The sequence below is a fragment of the Convolutriloba macropyga genome, chromosome 15 (assembly GCF_964194025.1).
Source record: "Convolutriloba macropyga chromosome 15, txConMacr16.3, whole genome shotgun sequence".
NCBI lineage: Eukaryota > Metazoa > Xenacoelomorpha > Acoela > Convolutidae > Convolutriloba > Convolutriloba macropyga.
In genome coordinates, this window is record NC_134482.1 from 48,139,682 (window position 1) to 48,157,411 (window position 17,730).

General features: G+C 32.9%; 1 protein-coding gene across 1 annotated transcript in view; it reads left to right on the top strand.

The window, feature by feature from the left end:
* The window catches only part of LOC142354228 (uncharacterized), a 156,847-nt gene extending 140,330 nt beyond the window's left edge, over nt 1-16,517 (top strand). Inside the window, exons 9-12 of the mRNA XM_075406479.1 lie at nt 7,881-8,055; nt 14,518-14,676; nt 15,180-15,409; nt 16,189-16,517. Coding sequence (XP_075262594.1) covers nt 7,881-8,055; nt 14,518-14,676; nt 15,180-15,409; nt 16,189-16,443 — 819 coding nt within the window. The 3' untranslated portion in view covers nt 16,444-16,517. The remainder of the gene's footprint in view (nt 1-7,880; nt 8,056-14,517; nt 14,677-15,179; nt 15,410-16,188) is intronic.
* The last annotated feature ends 1,213 nt before the right edge of the window (nt 16,518-17,730 follow it).

Here is a 17,730-nt window from a genome sequence, read left to right on the forward strand (position 1 = left end):
ATAGAATTATGTTTGTTTTAGTTTTGCGATGGCCGAATTGTTTGTTTTTGCAATGTTTATTAGCTTCTCTAGTTCGTTCCAATCCATCAATAAACAACAACAACCTGAACGATTTTGTTTTGATGGAGCAGCAGCGTCAGTAAACAAAAGAAAGAGATTTATTGGCGGCGCTTCAATTCTTCCGTCATAATTTCTGGTATTGTTTAGCCCCATCAATCAATTAGAAAAGCCCGTTTTACTGTACCACTCGACCCAAAAAGACAAGACATCCCTACTCCTACGGCTGGAAACGGGGGGAGGGGTATCATTACTTGATTTGGTGTACTGTTGGTGCAGAACGAAGGCATGTGTGCAAAATGACTAATTTTGTTTAGCAGATTTTTTTTATCTTCAAATGAAGTAAAATTTACAAATTTTAGTCATCAAAACATAGAATCTTTATTGTATACATACAATGTATTTTTGATTCCTTCAGTTTTTTTTTTGCTAAACTAAACTTTAACAATAACTGTAAATTAGCATAAATTTGACACTTAACTGGCTGCAATAAGAAAACAATCTTTGACAAGGACAAAATGATACTTTGAAAAGTTTTTGCTGAATTGATTTTTTTTTCAGAAAACCAAAGATACAAAAAAAAACAATCAACAAATTTTTGAAGGCTAAAAATTGGCGGTATCATGAGGATTTTTCGACGTGTTTGACAGTTTTTATTTGTTTCGAAAATAATTCTGCTTAGTTTTCATTCTGTAAAGTAAGCAGCTGTTGACAAAATCAGTTCAAGTTCCTAAATGAAGTGTAATTTCTTTGTTGTTTTCAATCGAAGTCGTTTTGAACTGCTGTCATTATCAAATCATAAACTATGACCTGTTGAAAGATTAAACGTAGCTTGCCTATTGATGAGAAAAAATGGACAAAACCGTTGTTTTAATGCTGGAAAAAACAATTGCTGTTCTTGTCATTCAGTTTAGAATGCGAACAACGATGCTCCTTAAAAATGGCGGTTTTAGAATGACGCGTAGGTCTATTTTTCCCGGATTTTCTCGAAAAATAATTTTAATTTTGTACAATTTTTTTTAACGGACTTTCAAGGCTCTGCTTCTGAAAAAGCGTCTGCTAAAATTTCAATCAAATTTTTTGATACTTTTGATGGCAAAAATGTCAAATGTTATATATTTATCCCATTATATGGTACCTAAGAATAGGCCACGATAATAAATCTGGGGTTACTTCAAAAGGTCAACGTTTCAAATGAACGACACCTATATTCTGTGTCAAATCTATTGTTTAACATGAAAAAGAGGTCTTTAAGAGCGTTCGCCATGGTATTAACAAAGTTAATAATTGTTCCGACCCTCTTGAGGGGGGAGGAACTATATACTCAAATGGGTTTTTTTGTTCAGTCAATTTTGACCGATCGATATATTCACCATACAGAGTTCTGAGTGGTATTATTAAAAAGCCCCTCCAGCGTAAAATATGAAATTAAAAAGATTTTTTTGAATTTCGTATTTTACAGGGAGTTATGGAGGTTTGAAGTTTTGGAAATAATAGACAAATTTTCGTTGTTTTTATTCACATTTTCCGGAAATTCGCCTAAAATTTCGTAAAATTTACTAAAAAAATGTGAAAATTGTGAACAATAGTACTGTTTATTTTGTTTTTAGATACAAAAAAAGCCTTGTTGACTATCTTGATTTAATTTTTCTGGCTAGAATTTTGGCTACGTTTTTTTTAAAATTCAGCCTTTTTCATCAAAAATTATCCGAAATAAGCTTCTTTAGTCCATTTTGACTAATATTGCTGGAAGTACAACAAACAACCAAAAACAACAAACACAATCTTTGTAAATTACAAAGGGAGCTAGTCTTACTTCCAATTCCATTGAGAGTAGTCTAGAATCAAAATTTTGCCTTTTTTTGCTAACTCTACTCTATGATTATCAAAAACGCAGCATTTATTTTTAATCTTTCAACTAACAAATTATATAGATCTAAAGCATTCGAAACAATTGAGTGTTCTAAATGGACGAACAACAATAGCGGGGCTGGTTTTGGTCCAATCTTGGACAGTTACGTTCGAAAAAGTTTTTTTTATGATATTAAAGAACAGAACGATTCACATCACAGCTCACTGTTGACAGGTCCAAATGGCTTCCTAAACAGTTCCAATTTATTGTATCTTTTTTTTGTACTCAAAAGATTTTGGTCGTTTTTGACTTTTAAAATGGTTTTATTTTAATTAAACAGTGGCTTTTGGAAATTTGCCACTATTTTTAACTTAATTTGGCCAGCATGTGGCTTAGTGTCAGCAAAGAAAGAATGCTTCGTCTTCCTCTTCTTTCTGTTGAAACAAATTTAAATTTTTTTTGCTGTATTATGCGTTAAATTATGGTTTTTTGGCTTTGATATTACTAGATTCCTCATTTTTTTGGTATTTAGGTATTTCACGTTTTGTTTTCTTGTTTTGTCACATTATTAACAGTTCAAATACTAAGTTATTGGCGCTGGAAATAAGGCATATATTAGGGTTTCAACGGCTTCGATTTTTTTACATAGTCTTTTTTACAATAGTCTTTAACTGTTGTTTTTACTTTGTCTTCGTAGTCGTATGAAATTAGCTGGATAATGAAAGTACTCATTGGCATTTAATGAACGAATAAATGAAGCTGTATTCTGATTTGAGTAGATAGCTGATGGCTTTCACGACTTTGAAAACAATTATTTTCAAAAATAAAAACATTCGCATTTTTTGTCTATTTGTTTCCTAGTCTCGTTAATTACAGGTCACATATAATATAATTGTTGCCGAGGGAAGGTGCAAGTTACAAAATCTAATCGTTTTTACAGAATTCGTTATGAATTTACTGGCTTCGACACGGGTTTTTCGAACAAAAAGTAAACTAATTTTCTTTTCTCTCTATAATTAACGTTCCTTTGTAGATTTAAGACATATTTTGAGTTCCTAAAGGTCCTAAGCGTTTGCTTTGGACGAATAGACGAACCTATTTAATTTTTTTGTAGCTATTGGCTTTCATGACTTTGAAAATAATTGTTTTCGAAAGAAAGTTTCAATAAACTTTGCCCTTTTTCTTCTTTTTGGTCTACTTTTTACCACTTCTCATTAATGAGAAGGCCTATAACACATTCTTGGCATTTGAAGGCTCAATTGAATATAATTTTAGTTGCCAAAAATGACTTTACGGCGGCAACAGCGTTTTCTCGCAAGTTTCATTTGAATTTTTTTGTTGTCTCTATTTGTTGTTCTTTTCGTAACCACGAAATCATTAATGACAGGTCTTAAGGCACTTCTATAGAGGCGCATGTGATCATAAACATAATGGATGTTTTCAATTGCCATCGAATGGTTTTCCTTTGAATTAAATGTTTTTAATAAATATAAGCCAATTTTTTTTATCTTTGCTGTTTTTTTGTTCCTTTTGTCCATGTGATACCTAGTCTCTTGAATTACAGGTCTAATAGGACATCATTGTTGTCAAGGGTAGGTGCAAGTGAACAAAATCTTTTTTTTAAAGAATTCGTTTTGAATTTACTGGCTTCGACCGGGATTTTTTGCACAAAAAGCAAACTATTTTTTGATTTTTGACTATTTTTAAGGTTTTTTTAGACTTAAAGCATATTGTGAAAAATAACAAGTCTCAAGCTTTTCTCTCGGACAAATAGACGAACCTATTTCATAAATTCAATTTTTAGCTAATGGCTTTCATGAATTTGAAAATAATTGTTTTCGAAAAAAAACCATTGTTAGTTAAATTTGCCCTTTTTCTTTTTTGTTATTCATGTTACTTATTCTCACTAATGAGACCCCGCTATATCACATTTTAGCGTTTGCGAAAGGCTCGATTGAACATATTTTGGGTGGCAAAATATGGCTTTAAGGCTTCGACGTTTTCTTGCAAGTTAAAATTGATTTTTTTTGTCTCTGTTTGTTTTTATTTCAGGTCTTAAGGCCCTACCATAGAAGCGCATGTGATCATAAACATATAGGATGTTTCCAATTGCCAGCTAATGGTTTTCGTTACGTTGAAATTAATTGTTTTTAGAAATAAAGCAAATTTTTTTAACTTTTTATCTGTTTTTTGTTCTTTTTTGTCTAAAGGTTTCCGAGCCTTTTTATAGAGTGGTACTATATCTTTTCTAGTAAAGTACAAGCTATTTTGTTTAGTCTCAGTTTTATCCGACGCTATTTTGAGTTTCGGTAAGTTTTTTAAATGGACATAAAGTTTTGGATATAATAAATGTTTGTTGTTTTTGTTGATTGATTTTGTTGTTCGTCTTGTCTTGCTTTCTTAGAAATGGCTGATCTCATCAATGTAATTTTGCATTTTTGAGTTATTTGCATTTGAGGCGAACTTTGTTCACACACATTTTTTTGAAAAATATTTGAATTTTTGGGGTTTTCTATCTGTTCTTATTTGATAGACATTTATGCCAAAAATGTGGATGAGCGGGGTCGGAACTTGATGTGAGAACGCACATTACCGAGCCTCTTTGTTGGTATGTATATTACTTTCGTTGATAAATCTTCAGCTCGGCTCCATTATTTTTTTCTACAATTTTCTCACCAATAAGAAACTCAACCATTTAGTCATTGCATTTGTGTTCGTAGAATCTTTTGTTGCTATCTATTCGTGAGTTTGTCGGTCACTTGCTAAGTTGATATCATGATTTTTTAAACTCATTTGAAAAATAAGTTTTGAAAATAAATGGGAAAAGAATCAACAATTATAGTGCTTTTGTAATACTTTACTGGTTGTCAATTTCTCTCAAACAAATTGTGTAGCGTATATTTGGGTCCTGTTGGTCTTTTTAATGCGGTTTTTGGTTTTATCAAGTTTTCTTAAAAAACCGGATGAACAGTTAAAGCCTTGAAAGCATGTTTTGCCAGGGATATTTTGAGCCCGCTCAATTTTGTACAGCCTTCCTTTCCCCTTTCCAGTGTTATAGAGCCTGGATGCTCTAAGCGTAAGCTAGCTTCAACCACCGACAGCCCTCGCCGGTTAATAACTGCAATTCATTCGTAGTTAATCGGTTATAATTAGAACTTTTCATTAAGGGTAGAAAAACCAACAGAAAAACTGAATTAACAGAATAACTTGATTAAACTATGCATTTTTTTGTCTTTTTGGAATGTCGTAATCTCATTCAGCAACATGAAATGTGAATGATAGACACCACGAATGTTTGAATGCTTTCTCAAACTTTTCTGATTACGCTACAAAAAAACATAGCCGGTAGAATACTGGAAAGGACTCAAAGAATTTTGCAATATAATCTCTAAAGTAACCCTATCTATATCAAAATTATAGGAGAAATAAAAAACATTAATTGCCCAATAAAACTAGCGAAAACGCTTTGGGGTCGGGTTAGGTAGGTTCGGAGGAGGGGGGGGGGGGGGGGGGTAGGGGGGGATTTCTCGAAATGATCTATTGACCTTGAACATTACCAGCAGTTCCTACTTACTATGTATTAGTAGCGAAGTTACTGTCAAAGTTCATTCTTTGAAAACGAAAGTCAACCTTCTAAAACAGAAGTCAATGTTCAAAAACAAAAATCAAAAGTTCAAGTCATGAACAAACTTGCTTCTGCTAGAAGAAAGCTGTAGGATACCATCACTCTTCGAGTCGTAAAAGGAGACACTAAATTACATGTGATCACAGTTGTAGCTATAATTCTGGGTAGTTTTAAGCCCGAAAAATTTAACGGAAAAGGTTTTTGTACGTTCACACATTTTTGAAAATTATATTCAATAAAATGAGTAGACAGACATTTTTTAATGTCTGATACCGTAACTATATGTTAATGGTTCTCAAACTGTAAGTTATATTGTTTTTTTCTCGCTTTTCTTAATTAACTTGAAGTGCTCATCACCCTCAAAACTCATCAGTGCTCACAACCACAAAAAATACAGTATAGTGAGCAAATACGATAATGAAAATGGCCACAAGCCTCGCAAAATTTTAAAAAACAAATTTCGTGTTTAATTGTTAGTTTTTACCCACATTTCTACTTGCCTAAAGAATTTGCCCATTTTTACAGGTTAAAGGTATTTTATTTTAATCATCAATTAGTTCGCTTTGAATAGGACGTTGACCCGAATGACATTAAACAGCTTCTCAGCTAACAGAGACAGTTTTGAAATTTGTTGTAATTAAGGCTACGATATTTTGATGGAATACAGCGGTTAAAAGTAATTGAAAGGAACAGACATGGGAAGGGGCAGGGGGTTCTATATAGCGGCCTGATCTGAATTATATTTGATAGTTTTGATCATTCATGCTATCCTCTAAATGTCAATTGAAAATAATGGAATACTCATCCAGTGTCGATCAACACGTTAATGGCCATTTAAAGGGGGCCTTTTGGCGACTATTCTTCGAAGCGGTTTTAAAATGATTAAGTTCAAAATTCCACTTAAAATCTATCTAACTGCTTTTAAAATATTCTGCAGAAATTTTGAAACATTAATAGCAAAGCGTTGTAAACAGCTCGAACTTCATCAAATTTGAGGTACATTTCGTGTTTTGAACTTCAATTTAAATGGTTCAAAATTCTGCGCGTTATGTAGCCTTAAATGGAGCGTTTGAGTTTCGACTATTTTTTTGAAGATGAAACAAGCTCTTGTAAGTGTTGTTATGTGGTCAAAAGGCTCAGAAAACTAAAATGATCAGCAACGGAAAACGAATTTTCAACAATCACAGAGCAGCTTTTATATTCACTAGCGTTTCGCGTTTCATTTTTGCAACAAAAGCATCTAAAGTGACCATTGGAACATGTTAATTTTGTTTCACTATTTCATGACTATCTAATTTTCTGGCTGAATGATTGTATGTTTTTAAAAACTCATTTATGATTTTGATGAAATAAAAAAAGATATTTTAATTGAGTTAATTGCAGCTTTAAGTTAATATGTAATCAAGGAATATTGGGAATCCATCTATTTCATTATGAATTTAAATCAGTTTTTTATTTTTGCAAACAGCTAAGAGTACGTTTTAAGATTTCTTAATTAATATTCTCTATAAAGATTTTTCCAATAGCCTGCCTTAGACAGCATTGTGCCCGATTTTATTATTTATTTTTTCAAACTTTAGCTCGACAAGTTTTTAAATATCTCATTTTAATTAAAATTCTTGTTTCTTACAGCAACCAAATGTGCGTAATTATAAGTTTTGAGAATCAATTTTACGAATTAGAAATATCACACTGTTGTGACTGACATCTATTTTATTAAATATTTTTTACCTGAAATAGTTTGAAATCAGTTATTTGTTTTCAATAACTGCGTGATTGAAATTCACTATTATTAATGCACAATATTTGCAACTTGCGAAATTTAGCCGATTCATAGGTAATTGTTAATCGTGAACTCAAATTCTCCTGTATCTGTTCCCAAATATGAGGACTGAATGCCAGAAATTTATCTGATTTGGCTATCATATTAATGGTTTCAATTTTCTGACTGAAATCGAATGAAAACCTGACTGTGCGGGCTTGTTTGGTCACAGATTGAAAACATGCTCTTTAGGCAGATTTTTCGGACAGTTTGAGGACCGGGATTATAACCAGCATTATATAGAGCACATATTTTGAAAGAACGGGTTTTGTAAGGCGCCCTTCAAGGTCAACTAATGGTGGGTTAGTTATTAAACTGTTTTCGTTTTTTATCAGTGACCACGACTATTAAATTTATAATAATTATCAATGCTATCATTAAAAAAGTTTACAATGTATCGCGTAGTTTGATAATACATAATGTTTTTGCTGTTCATACGATCTTGAATACTTTGTTCATGCAAGTTGCGTAATCTGAAATTACGTAATTATATTGCATAATGTGACATTGCGTAATGATTTCAGTGTACGTGCGACCCTGGATATTTTGGTGCAAAGTGTCAGTACGAAGACCCTTGTCTAACCAAGAAATGCTTCAACGGCGGGAATTGCGTTCTTCTAGACACCGCAACCCCTTCGTCTAAGCCGGACGATCGGCCACAATTAACTCCAAAATGTCATTGTCGAGAAGGCTATCAAGGTAAATCTCTGCTTAATTAGTTCGCTACTGATTTGGAAAAATTATCCTCAAAAATCCTCTTTTTAATTTGGAGATCGGACAAATTAACCTGCCCAAAAATGTTATTTGTACCTATTCAATGATCCTGAACATTCACTAGTTGTATTGCTGGTGTACTAATTTATTCTGCTCAAAAACAGAACATGGAATTTTTCTCTCAGAAACAGGCAAAAAGAATTTTGCTCCATATTTATTTTATACAAAGAGAGCACAGAAGGTTATAATCCTTCCAAACCTAACTGTAAATTCTCATGACAAAAACCTTTGAGATCAATTCGGATAAACTTTTTTATCATCGCTAAAATTTTTTTAAAATGTATTAAGTAAACAACAATCTTCGCAGAAGCTTCGAATAAAAAAGTATTTTGTTAGGATACACACTTAAACAATAAAACAATTTCGATATCTATTGAAGAAAACTATTTCTCCCAATTTTTCAACAATGACTCAGCAAAAAACTGTCTAGTTGTTTTCCTACTGTTTAGTTTTGAACAGCAGTCGGCAAACAAGCAAAAATTATTCATATTTAGAGCCGAAAAATTTATGTAGATGGACGAAAAGTTGAAAATTGTAAACAAATGTTTTAAGCAAGGCACCCATAAATTATTAAAACAAGGTGCATTTGATGTCCAAATGTTGTAAACTTTTGAAAATTCAACTGACCAACGAATTGACTGTAAAAATGCAATTCAAGTAATAAATTGCTGGATGTTATCTGATGTAATATTGTTTCATCAGTTGCAATGCTTAAGGTGATAAACAAAAACACGAAGTTTCGATGTTCAAAAAAGATTTTTTTCTCGTTTTGATCGCTTTCACAGAAAATATGTTTAAATTATTTTGTTCTGTTATTGCTTTTTAATTTCTTATGCTACAAAAGGCCGTGTTTATATGGACAAAAAACAACAGTTACGTAATTCAGAACTAAAATCTCGTGCATTAGATTTGCTGTTATTTATTTTCATAACTCATCTACTGAGGATACATTTTCCAAAAATTACACAATTTCTTACAAAAGTAAACTTTTTACTTTTGGCAGGAAATGTAGAAAAAATTCGGTCAAGAGAGTACGGAAGAGCAGTCTTTTTTGGTGGTGCAATATTGTAAGGTAGCCGAACTTTGCTTTTCAGATGGCCAAACAAGCTAAACATTTTAATTTTTTTTGGAAATTTTGAGAAATGCTTTTTTTCAAGGCCTCATTTCTATTAAGAAATTTCACTTGTGCATAAAGCAAAGATAGTTAACAATTATTTCCAAGACACAAGTTGGTGTTTTTTGCGTGGCCAGTAAATTGTCCGGGCCTGAATCCAATTGAAAATTTGAGCTGTTCTTATTCAGTGATTACAAAAAAGGCCTGTTTTTTTGAAAATTTTACAAAAAGTTAATGGAAATTTAGATCGCGGTTGACGCAGATATTGTTTGAAACTTTTATGTTAAGTATACACGCCGTTTGCTCCACCCTTAAAAGTTTAGAGAGTAATGACACTTTTTCCAGAGAACTGATTTGAATTCAAATTTTAGAAAAAAAAAATGGTGTATATAGATAGCTTTTTGGTACGATAGTGTATGCAGTCAAAAAAATCTGTGATAGAAATTAGGTCATTGCGAAAAAAAACTAATCAGTGTCTTATAATTACATTATTTGTTTGAATCAATATATCACAGAGAACTTAAGTACCCTTTATAAAGAATAAACAAACTGCGTACGTAAAGAGGTCTGCTGTTTTAAACAATACGCCAAAGGCGACGCTTTTTTACCGACGGTCTTGTTTCCCTTTGAATGATTTTAGATATTTACTTTTTGAATGGTGTCTACAAAAAACGGGTCACGTTAAGAACGGGCCAAAAAGTGGGCGCGTCTTTTGAAATCGCGGCAAGCCGCCTTTTTTAATTCATCAATCCGTGTGGCATGTGAATAAAAGCGGCGTGTAGTGAACATACCTTTTAAATTCTGTAGGATATCTTAGTACTTTTGCCGACCAGTATCCTATTTATCAATCTATTCATTTTAGAACCCACCCCTTTTTGGTAAAAGCGTCCCTAGGCCCGCCCAGGACTCAAAAATAATAAATTCCCCTCGTCCCCTAATACATTACAAGCGTCACAGATGATAACTTTAATGAAAAGTTATAAATTTAATGGATTCATAATTCAATCCGTTAATAATTTATTACAATTGCGCCACATCAACACAAAAACAGTTTATTGCCTTTCGCAAACATGCCCAGCTGAAATTTGACACGACTTGTGATCGAATCATTAATCAGACCTCGTGTGAATAAATAAATAAATTATGCTCAAGTTGGCATAAATTTCGAATCTATTTTTTTTTTCAATTTCAAGCTAAGCGTGACACTAAAAATAAGGACTTAAAATGTTTCATTATACATTGTAAACTGTGCAGCTAGGTTAAAATTCCCCAAAGAAATTAGTAAATCGAAAAAAGAATTGACACCAAATTTCAGGGTGTTACGTATCAATACTCCTAAAAATTGGAGGCGGTTATCTTGTCGTATTTGCTTATTTATTCGAAATTAACTCTAATTTCAACCCAATTTTGCTATCTCAGAAAGTCTTTTAACATGCAAATTTGTGGCTGCAGTATGTAATTATAGACAATCGATTAACAATCAAGTTAATTTAGCCCAGGTTTTGGGTAAATTTAGACGACAGTATGTTGTTAGAAACCCTGTGCATGCTTTAAAATGAATTTACGGAGATGAACTTATAAATACATGGTATATAATGTGTTGGTTAAATTTTCTCAAACAATGTTTTTAGTGATCAGATAGGTTTTGTTGTTCATGTTTATGCAATTTTTGTCTACGTTATTTGACTTTTCGTTGCAACAAATGGGATAAACTGATAAAGTCCGAGTGCAAAAAGTCGTGGCTAGAGTTATACAAACCTCTAATTTACACCACAAAAGGCCGGAAAGTCAGAAATTTAACGAAAACAAGGCCGGAAGAATTCCAGAAGCGACTGGAAATGGGTAGTCCAAGCTCTGAAAGGCGCCACTAAATAATAAAATTACCAGATCAGTAACAGCAGCTAAAACCAACTCTATGACAAGCTTCAATCCAACAGATTAAAAGAGTCAAAATTCCCCAAAACAAAATTAAATTTATTCAAAATATATTCTAAAAACTTTTTTCTGAATATCATCATGTCCCTTGTAGAACTCTACAAAAAAACACTCTAGAAAACTAACTTTACAAAAATGTGAACTATTAGTGTCAAATTTCCCGTCTTTTTTGGTTTATCCTTTTTGCTATTGTTGTGCTTACTATTTTTTGCCAGAATTTCGCGTGTTTCACTTTTAAAGAAATGTTATGAAAGCTATAAATTGCATCTCTGAAAGAATTGAATATTATGTTCTCACTGGAATTCCACCGATGATTCCTCAAACTACACAGCATTAAAAATCTACCTCCAAGGACACTAAAGGAAGACACACTGAAGAAAAACCCTCAAGAGTCTACTCTGAACAAAAGAAAAATTCCCCTATCCTTTCCAAAACATTTAGAACTTATCCCACATATTCCATCCGTCCTAATGCAATAGATATTCTTTCTTCAAGTACCCGTAAAACATTCAAACCAAAGTACACAAAAAAGCAAATGTCAAAAAAAAAATGAAATTTCACTCAAGGAAGTTTCAAATTCTCATGTAATTTTTTGAATATTTTCAGCATCAATGTACTAGAAACTCTGTCCTGTACGATACTAATGAATATTATCTGGCCATTACGTTTCATTATTGTTCAAGATGAATATTTGACTTAGATATTGAATAAATTTTGAAAAAAAAATTTTAAAAAACATAAATATTCTCTCAAAGTATCATTTACATTACAAATGTTCATACTATCAGGAAGCCTGAAACCTGTCCATTAGGTATAATATAATGCCTATAATATAATGCCTAACGGTTTCCCAGAAATCCCGAGGTTCACAATTAGACAACATCACACATAATTACTTGCATTGAAAGAAAAATTTGCGGACCCAGTCATTCTTCCGCAAGTTTTTTATCAGGAACAAAGCCTTCTGGAAATCAAAATTTCAAGGGTGGAATTAACTGAAGTAAATTGAGTTCAAAAAATTGAAAATCATGTCGTACTGGTGAAAACATTGAGCCGAAGTAAAAGTAAGCCGAAGTAAAAGAAAGCCGACATGAAAGCAAGCCGAAAGTTATGTAATAATTATGTAATCTATCAGAAATAATACACTGTTAACCGTTACAATCAACACTGCGCATAGTATTATAGTAAATAATGTATTCCAACGCACCAAAGAAACAAAAATACGTCAATTTTTGGACATATAGTGGGTACCAGACTCAGCGGACCGCTGTCCATGGCCATGCCTCTCATCCGCTGTGGGTTGTAATCCAAAGACCGCGGGCTAGTTATCGCGGCAAAGCGCTCCCACCGGCCCGCCAGGGTCAACTTAAAAACGGGTGGCCCAAAATTTTTCGGCTTACTTGACCTCATTTGCAAAATTTGGCTTGCTTGCCTATAGGCTTGCTTGACTGCCAATGGTGAAAATCAACTTTCAAATGGGATTAATTTAGTGGAAAACTAAGAAAACATGTCAAAATAATTTTTTCACAAAATTGCGTTCGTTCTAATGATTTGAATGGTACGTAGAGAAACAAAATTTTATTGATCTGTAGAAAATCATCAGATAAAGAAATATCCCGACCACTTGATACACTTTGGACATAGATTTATTTAATACTATAGGTACAAAAATTATCAGAACGCTCCAAGAAGCCCAATCAGAACAATAAAGTTAGAAGAAATAAACCAAAACAAAAACTGGAAATTTTTTGAACGAACACAGTTTTTAGGAAAGATTTTCACACCTAATTTAATCGTTTTCTTGGAAAAATGTGGCATGACAAAAACACCAACCTTTCTTTTTCTACATTACAAAAACACCAACCTTTCAGTTTGAAAGCACTTTGTTTTTCTCGCGCTATTTTCGATTTCAAATACAGTTCGTTCAAATTATTGACCAAGAACGAAGGCGACACGCCAATCATTTTCGTGCCCTAAAAATGCTTGACCTAAGAGATAATTTTCTTTATAACAGTTCGTGGCCTTTGAAGCTCAATTTTTCTAATTTTTATAAGATGGAAGAGCTATTCTGTTGTATATTTTGGATCAGTTAAACGCAAATCTGTTAATTACTTGAGTTATTTTGAATAAATCTTCCAGAATGGAGTTTAGTATGGTAATCGCAGATCACCTATGTTTTCGTTTTCAAAAACAATCATTTTCAGGCAGCCATTGGTATTCATATTTTGATTTGATTTTGATTCTATGAACATTTCTGAAACGAGTTTCTGTTTGTACTCTTCTGACCTCAAGCTATCTTAAAATTTGAAATGTGATGGGACCTTTTTAGTTTCAACGTTATACTACTCTTTTTAAACAATTATGAAGTTTTTTGCATTGATAAAATTTTTTTTGATAAAAAAAGCAATATGAATTGATAAGATTTTGACCAAATACTTTTTTGTCAATTTTGGTTTCTTTTCATTGTTGCGTTCCAGTACACTAGAGAAAAGGGACAAGTTTCCGGCATCCTAACTGCTACCTACCACTCTCAATTGCCACTTACCTCTCCTGTTTTTTTAAAAAAGTTACCTAAACCTCGCAAATCGACAAAAGTTTATTCGTTGATGTCTTTTTTACTTAATCGCGTGCCCTTTCTTTTTGAAAATTGACTGTTGCTTCTATTTGACAAAATCCCGTATTTTAATTTATTCTGGAGATTACTTTTTGAGCAAATATTTTTGTCATGTGTGGTTGTTTATTTGAGTTTGTATAATCGTTTGTGTTAAAAACTTCTGCTTACGTTCTTATTCAGTTATGCATTTTGTTTGAGCACCTATGTCGCCTTCATAACTAGAGAGATGGATAGGTTTTCTTCTTTTTTAATAGAGTCGGTTCACTTTTAGAGTCGGTTTCAGTCTTTTCACTTGAAACGGAATCTGAAATGATTTTGTAGCAATTTTTCTGACAGAAGTTCTTATGTTTGATTTGTTCCTGCAATTTTCAAAGCTGACCGCGTACCCATAAAAAAATTTTCTCAGAATTTTTTTGTTGAATTATTTGGCCTTTTAATTGTTTTTGATGTTACCGATTATGTTACAATTTGATGATTCAAACTGTATGTTTCATATTCATAAAAATGGCAAATGAATTTTTTAACCATTTCGTGAATTCATACCGAGAGAATACGGATTAATTTTTCTCTTTCATTTTTATGCTCAAAGAGGTCTTTCTACAAAAAATACTTCTGCATGTATGCTGTAAAAATGTCATTTATGGGCGTTTGTAATTATTTCACAGTAATTATAAGAAGTTATCAACAATATTCAAGACACTTTAGATTTGTGCTCTTTTTACAGCCAAAGAAGATTGCAGTGAAGCAAACAAAGAGTGTAGTACGAATCTGTGCTACAACGGGGGGCGGTGTCTCACTCTGGGCTATGTGTCCCCCCTCCACCAGGATGGCTACGTCTGTGAATGTCCGGACGAGTTCTTCGGATCCAAATGCCAACATCTGAGTAAGTGACCGAGGTGTTATTTCTCTACTTGTGTTTTTTGTTATAATAAGATTTTACCGTTGATGTTAACACGCGCAAAATTTTGAGAAAGAAACTCAATACTGTATTCGCAATTTGACGATAAGGAAAATTAAAAAATTCTTAAATTTGGCAGTGACAATAGACAAGCCTTCCCCGACTTCAATTTTTTTCCTTCTTCATCATAGATTTAATTGCAGTTCTTAGTAAGTACCTTAGCTTTAAGTTTATTTCTTAAAAAAATGGAGCGAAATGCTATTAATAATTTCGGATCTATTCTGCTCCCCCAGTTACAATATTTGTGTTATATAGCACGTTACTATGTTAAAAAAATGCACGTGCTCCTGTGGGGGTAAATGTTATATGCCCACTTAGCTGGGGGGGGGGGGGGGGGGAGGGGGACAGGCCCGTTGTTATCTTGCCAATGAATCTCAAGTTATGTAAAAATTTGTAAAGATTTCACAATTATTTTTTATAAACTTTAGGGACCTGTGCTCCCACATCGCCGCTGGACATGAAATCAATCGGAGCTCTTCGCTGGCCTGAAACCCCGGCTGGAAATGTCTCCAAAATTGTGTGTCCGTATGGATCTAGGACAAAGGGGGGCTACGAAGCAATCAACAATGGATTCGCAACCCGGCCATGTGTCATCACAAAGTCAAACCACCATATTGATGTGGCTTGGGGGGACATAAACTCAAAGTTATGCCAAAATGTCAGTATTTTTTAAAATTCCAAATTAGAAGCATCGGATCTTTTCCGTTTTTGTAACCCCTCGCTTAGTGGTTGCGTTTCATGCTTAATATTTTAGATTTACCTAGAAAATTTATTTTTGCTGGTAAAATTCTAGGAGAGAATAACTGCAAATTCTAGGTAACTTATGGGCAATGTTGCCTAGAATTGCAGTCAATGTTAAGTTCTTGGTAGTAGATTCTAATATAGTTGCATTTTTTGAAAACGTTTTATTTGCAAAATCAGTTAATTTGCGTACATTTATAATTAATTTATCAGCAGTTTAATTCAATTTAACTGCAATTTATTATCAATTTACCTGCAATTTATTATAAATTTAACTGCAATTTTTAATTAATTTACCTGCAAATTATAATCAAATTACCTGCAATTTATAATCAATTTAAGTGCAATTTTTGCACTCGATATGTAAATTCATATTGATTTGCATTGCAATTTCCCATAACCGAAAAGCTGCGATTTTTTAATTAATCATTTGAACGAGGTATAATATTTTTGGCGTATAACTTGCTCCAAAGCATGGGAAATTATGGATCTATTCTGTTTTGCCCCCACCCCCCCCCCCCCCCGCCCCCAGCTTAGTGAGCTTATATTTTTTACGCCCCCCAGGCGCACGTGCTATTTTCTTACATAGTAACGTGCTATATAACTACATATATTTTGTAATTGAGGGGCGTAAAAAGACTGGGGGCCGAAACATAATAGATCCGAAGATATTTCTTGATAGGGATTTTTTTCCAGGAACCGAAAACGCTCGTGGACGCCAAACGCATCATCAACGAAATGGTCAAAACCCTCGCAACTCTCGTCCAATCAGGAGTCACAGTTGACACAATCCGATACTGTTCACAAGTGTTACATAATCTTCTAGCTGCGTTCACAATCACAGATAGAGACAGTGCACAAAAGCACGTGACTCTAATTAATAACCTGATGACTGCACCGGCTGAAATCATTTTGGCAGCTGAGGGGAATTTTTCGACAAGTACAACGTAAGTATAAATTACGTTCGGATCTGTCTCTGACTACACTACCCCCACTCCCAACCACACGCACAAACACACACAGACGCATACTCTCTCGCACACATATACTCACCCACAAAAACATACACACGCATGCATACATACATACATACATACATACATACATACATACATACATACATACATACATACATACATACATACATACATACATACATACATACATACATACATACATACATACATACAAACATACATACATCATACATACATACATACATACATACATACATTCATTCATACATACATACATACATACATACATACATACATATATACATACATACATACATATATACATACATACATACATACATACATACATACATACATACATACATACATACATACATACATACATACATACATACATACATACATACATACATACATTCATTCATACATTCATTCATACATACATACATACATACAAACATACATATATACATACATACATATATACATACGTACATACATTTGATGGAGGAAAACCAGCTAAAAATTAGCAATTACCAATGTAGGTTTTTTGGAAATCAACTCTAAGAAAACCAAGGCGACTATAAAAACAATAGTAAACACGGAAACGATGAAAAATTTTCAATAGTAAACACAGAAACGATGAAATATTTGGGTGTTTCTCTGAAACTTTCTCTGGACCAAAAAGTCTGAAACGATAACAGATTTTATAAAATTTTTATACAGTTTTAAAAAATTTTTAAACCTTGTAAACCTTGTACTCTTGTACGAAACTTATGTTCATATGCAACCAATTCTGCAATATGGAGTTTTTGTGTATGGCACTGCGAATGTAACTGAACTTAACACTATTTTCGAATATTACAATTAAAAAATTCGAATTAGAAAAATTTTTAAGTGAAGAAATTAGAAAAACTGAAGCTAAACTCTTAGTAAAATGGACAACAAACAATAAGAAATCTTTGGTAATGCGACTGCGTAAGATATTCAATGCTTATGCAAAACTAGACATCAACATAATCAAAAATTTAGTACCCTATCTGAAACAAAGATTCCAACTTTTAGTACATACCTTTCGGGATAATAAAATAAAAGGACACCAATTCTTTTTTTTAAAAAAAAAGTTTTAGCAGGGGTTAGTAGAATAGCTCTGAAATAACTGATTAATTGCTCTCAATCAAAGTTTGTAGCAATTATATTAGTAGTGTCGGTTTTTTATGCGATTTTTCGGTTGACCAATTTTTAGACTGACGCTTTTGAT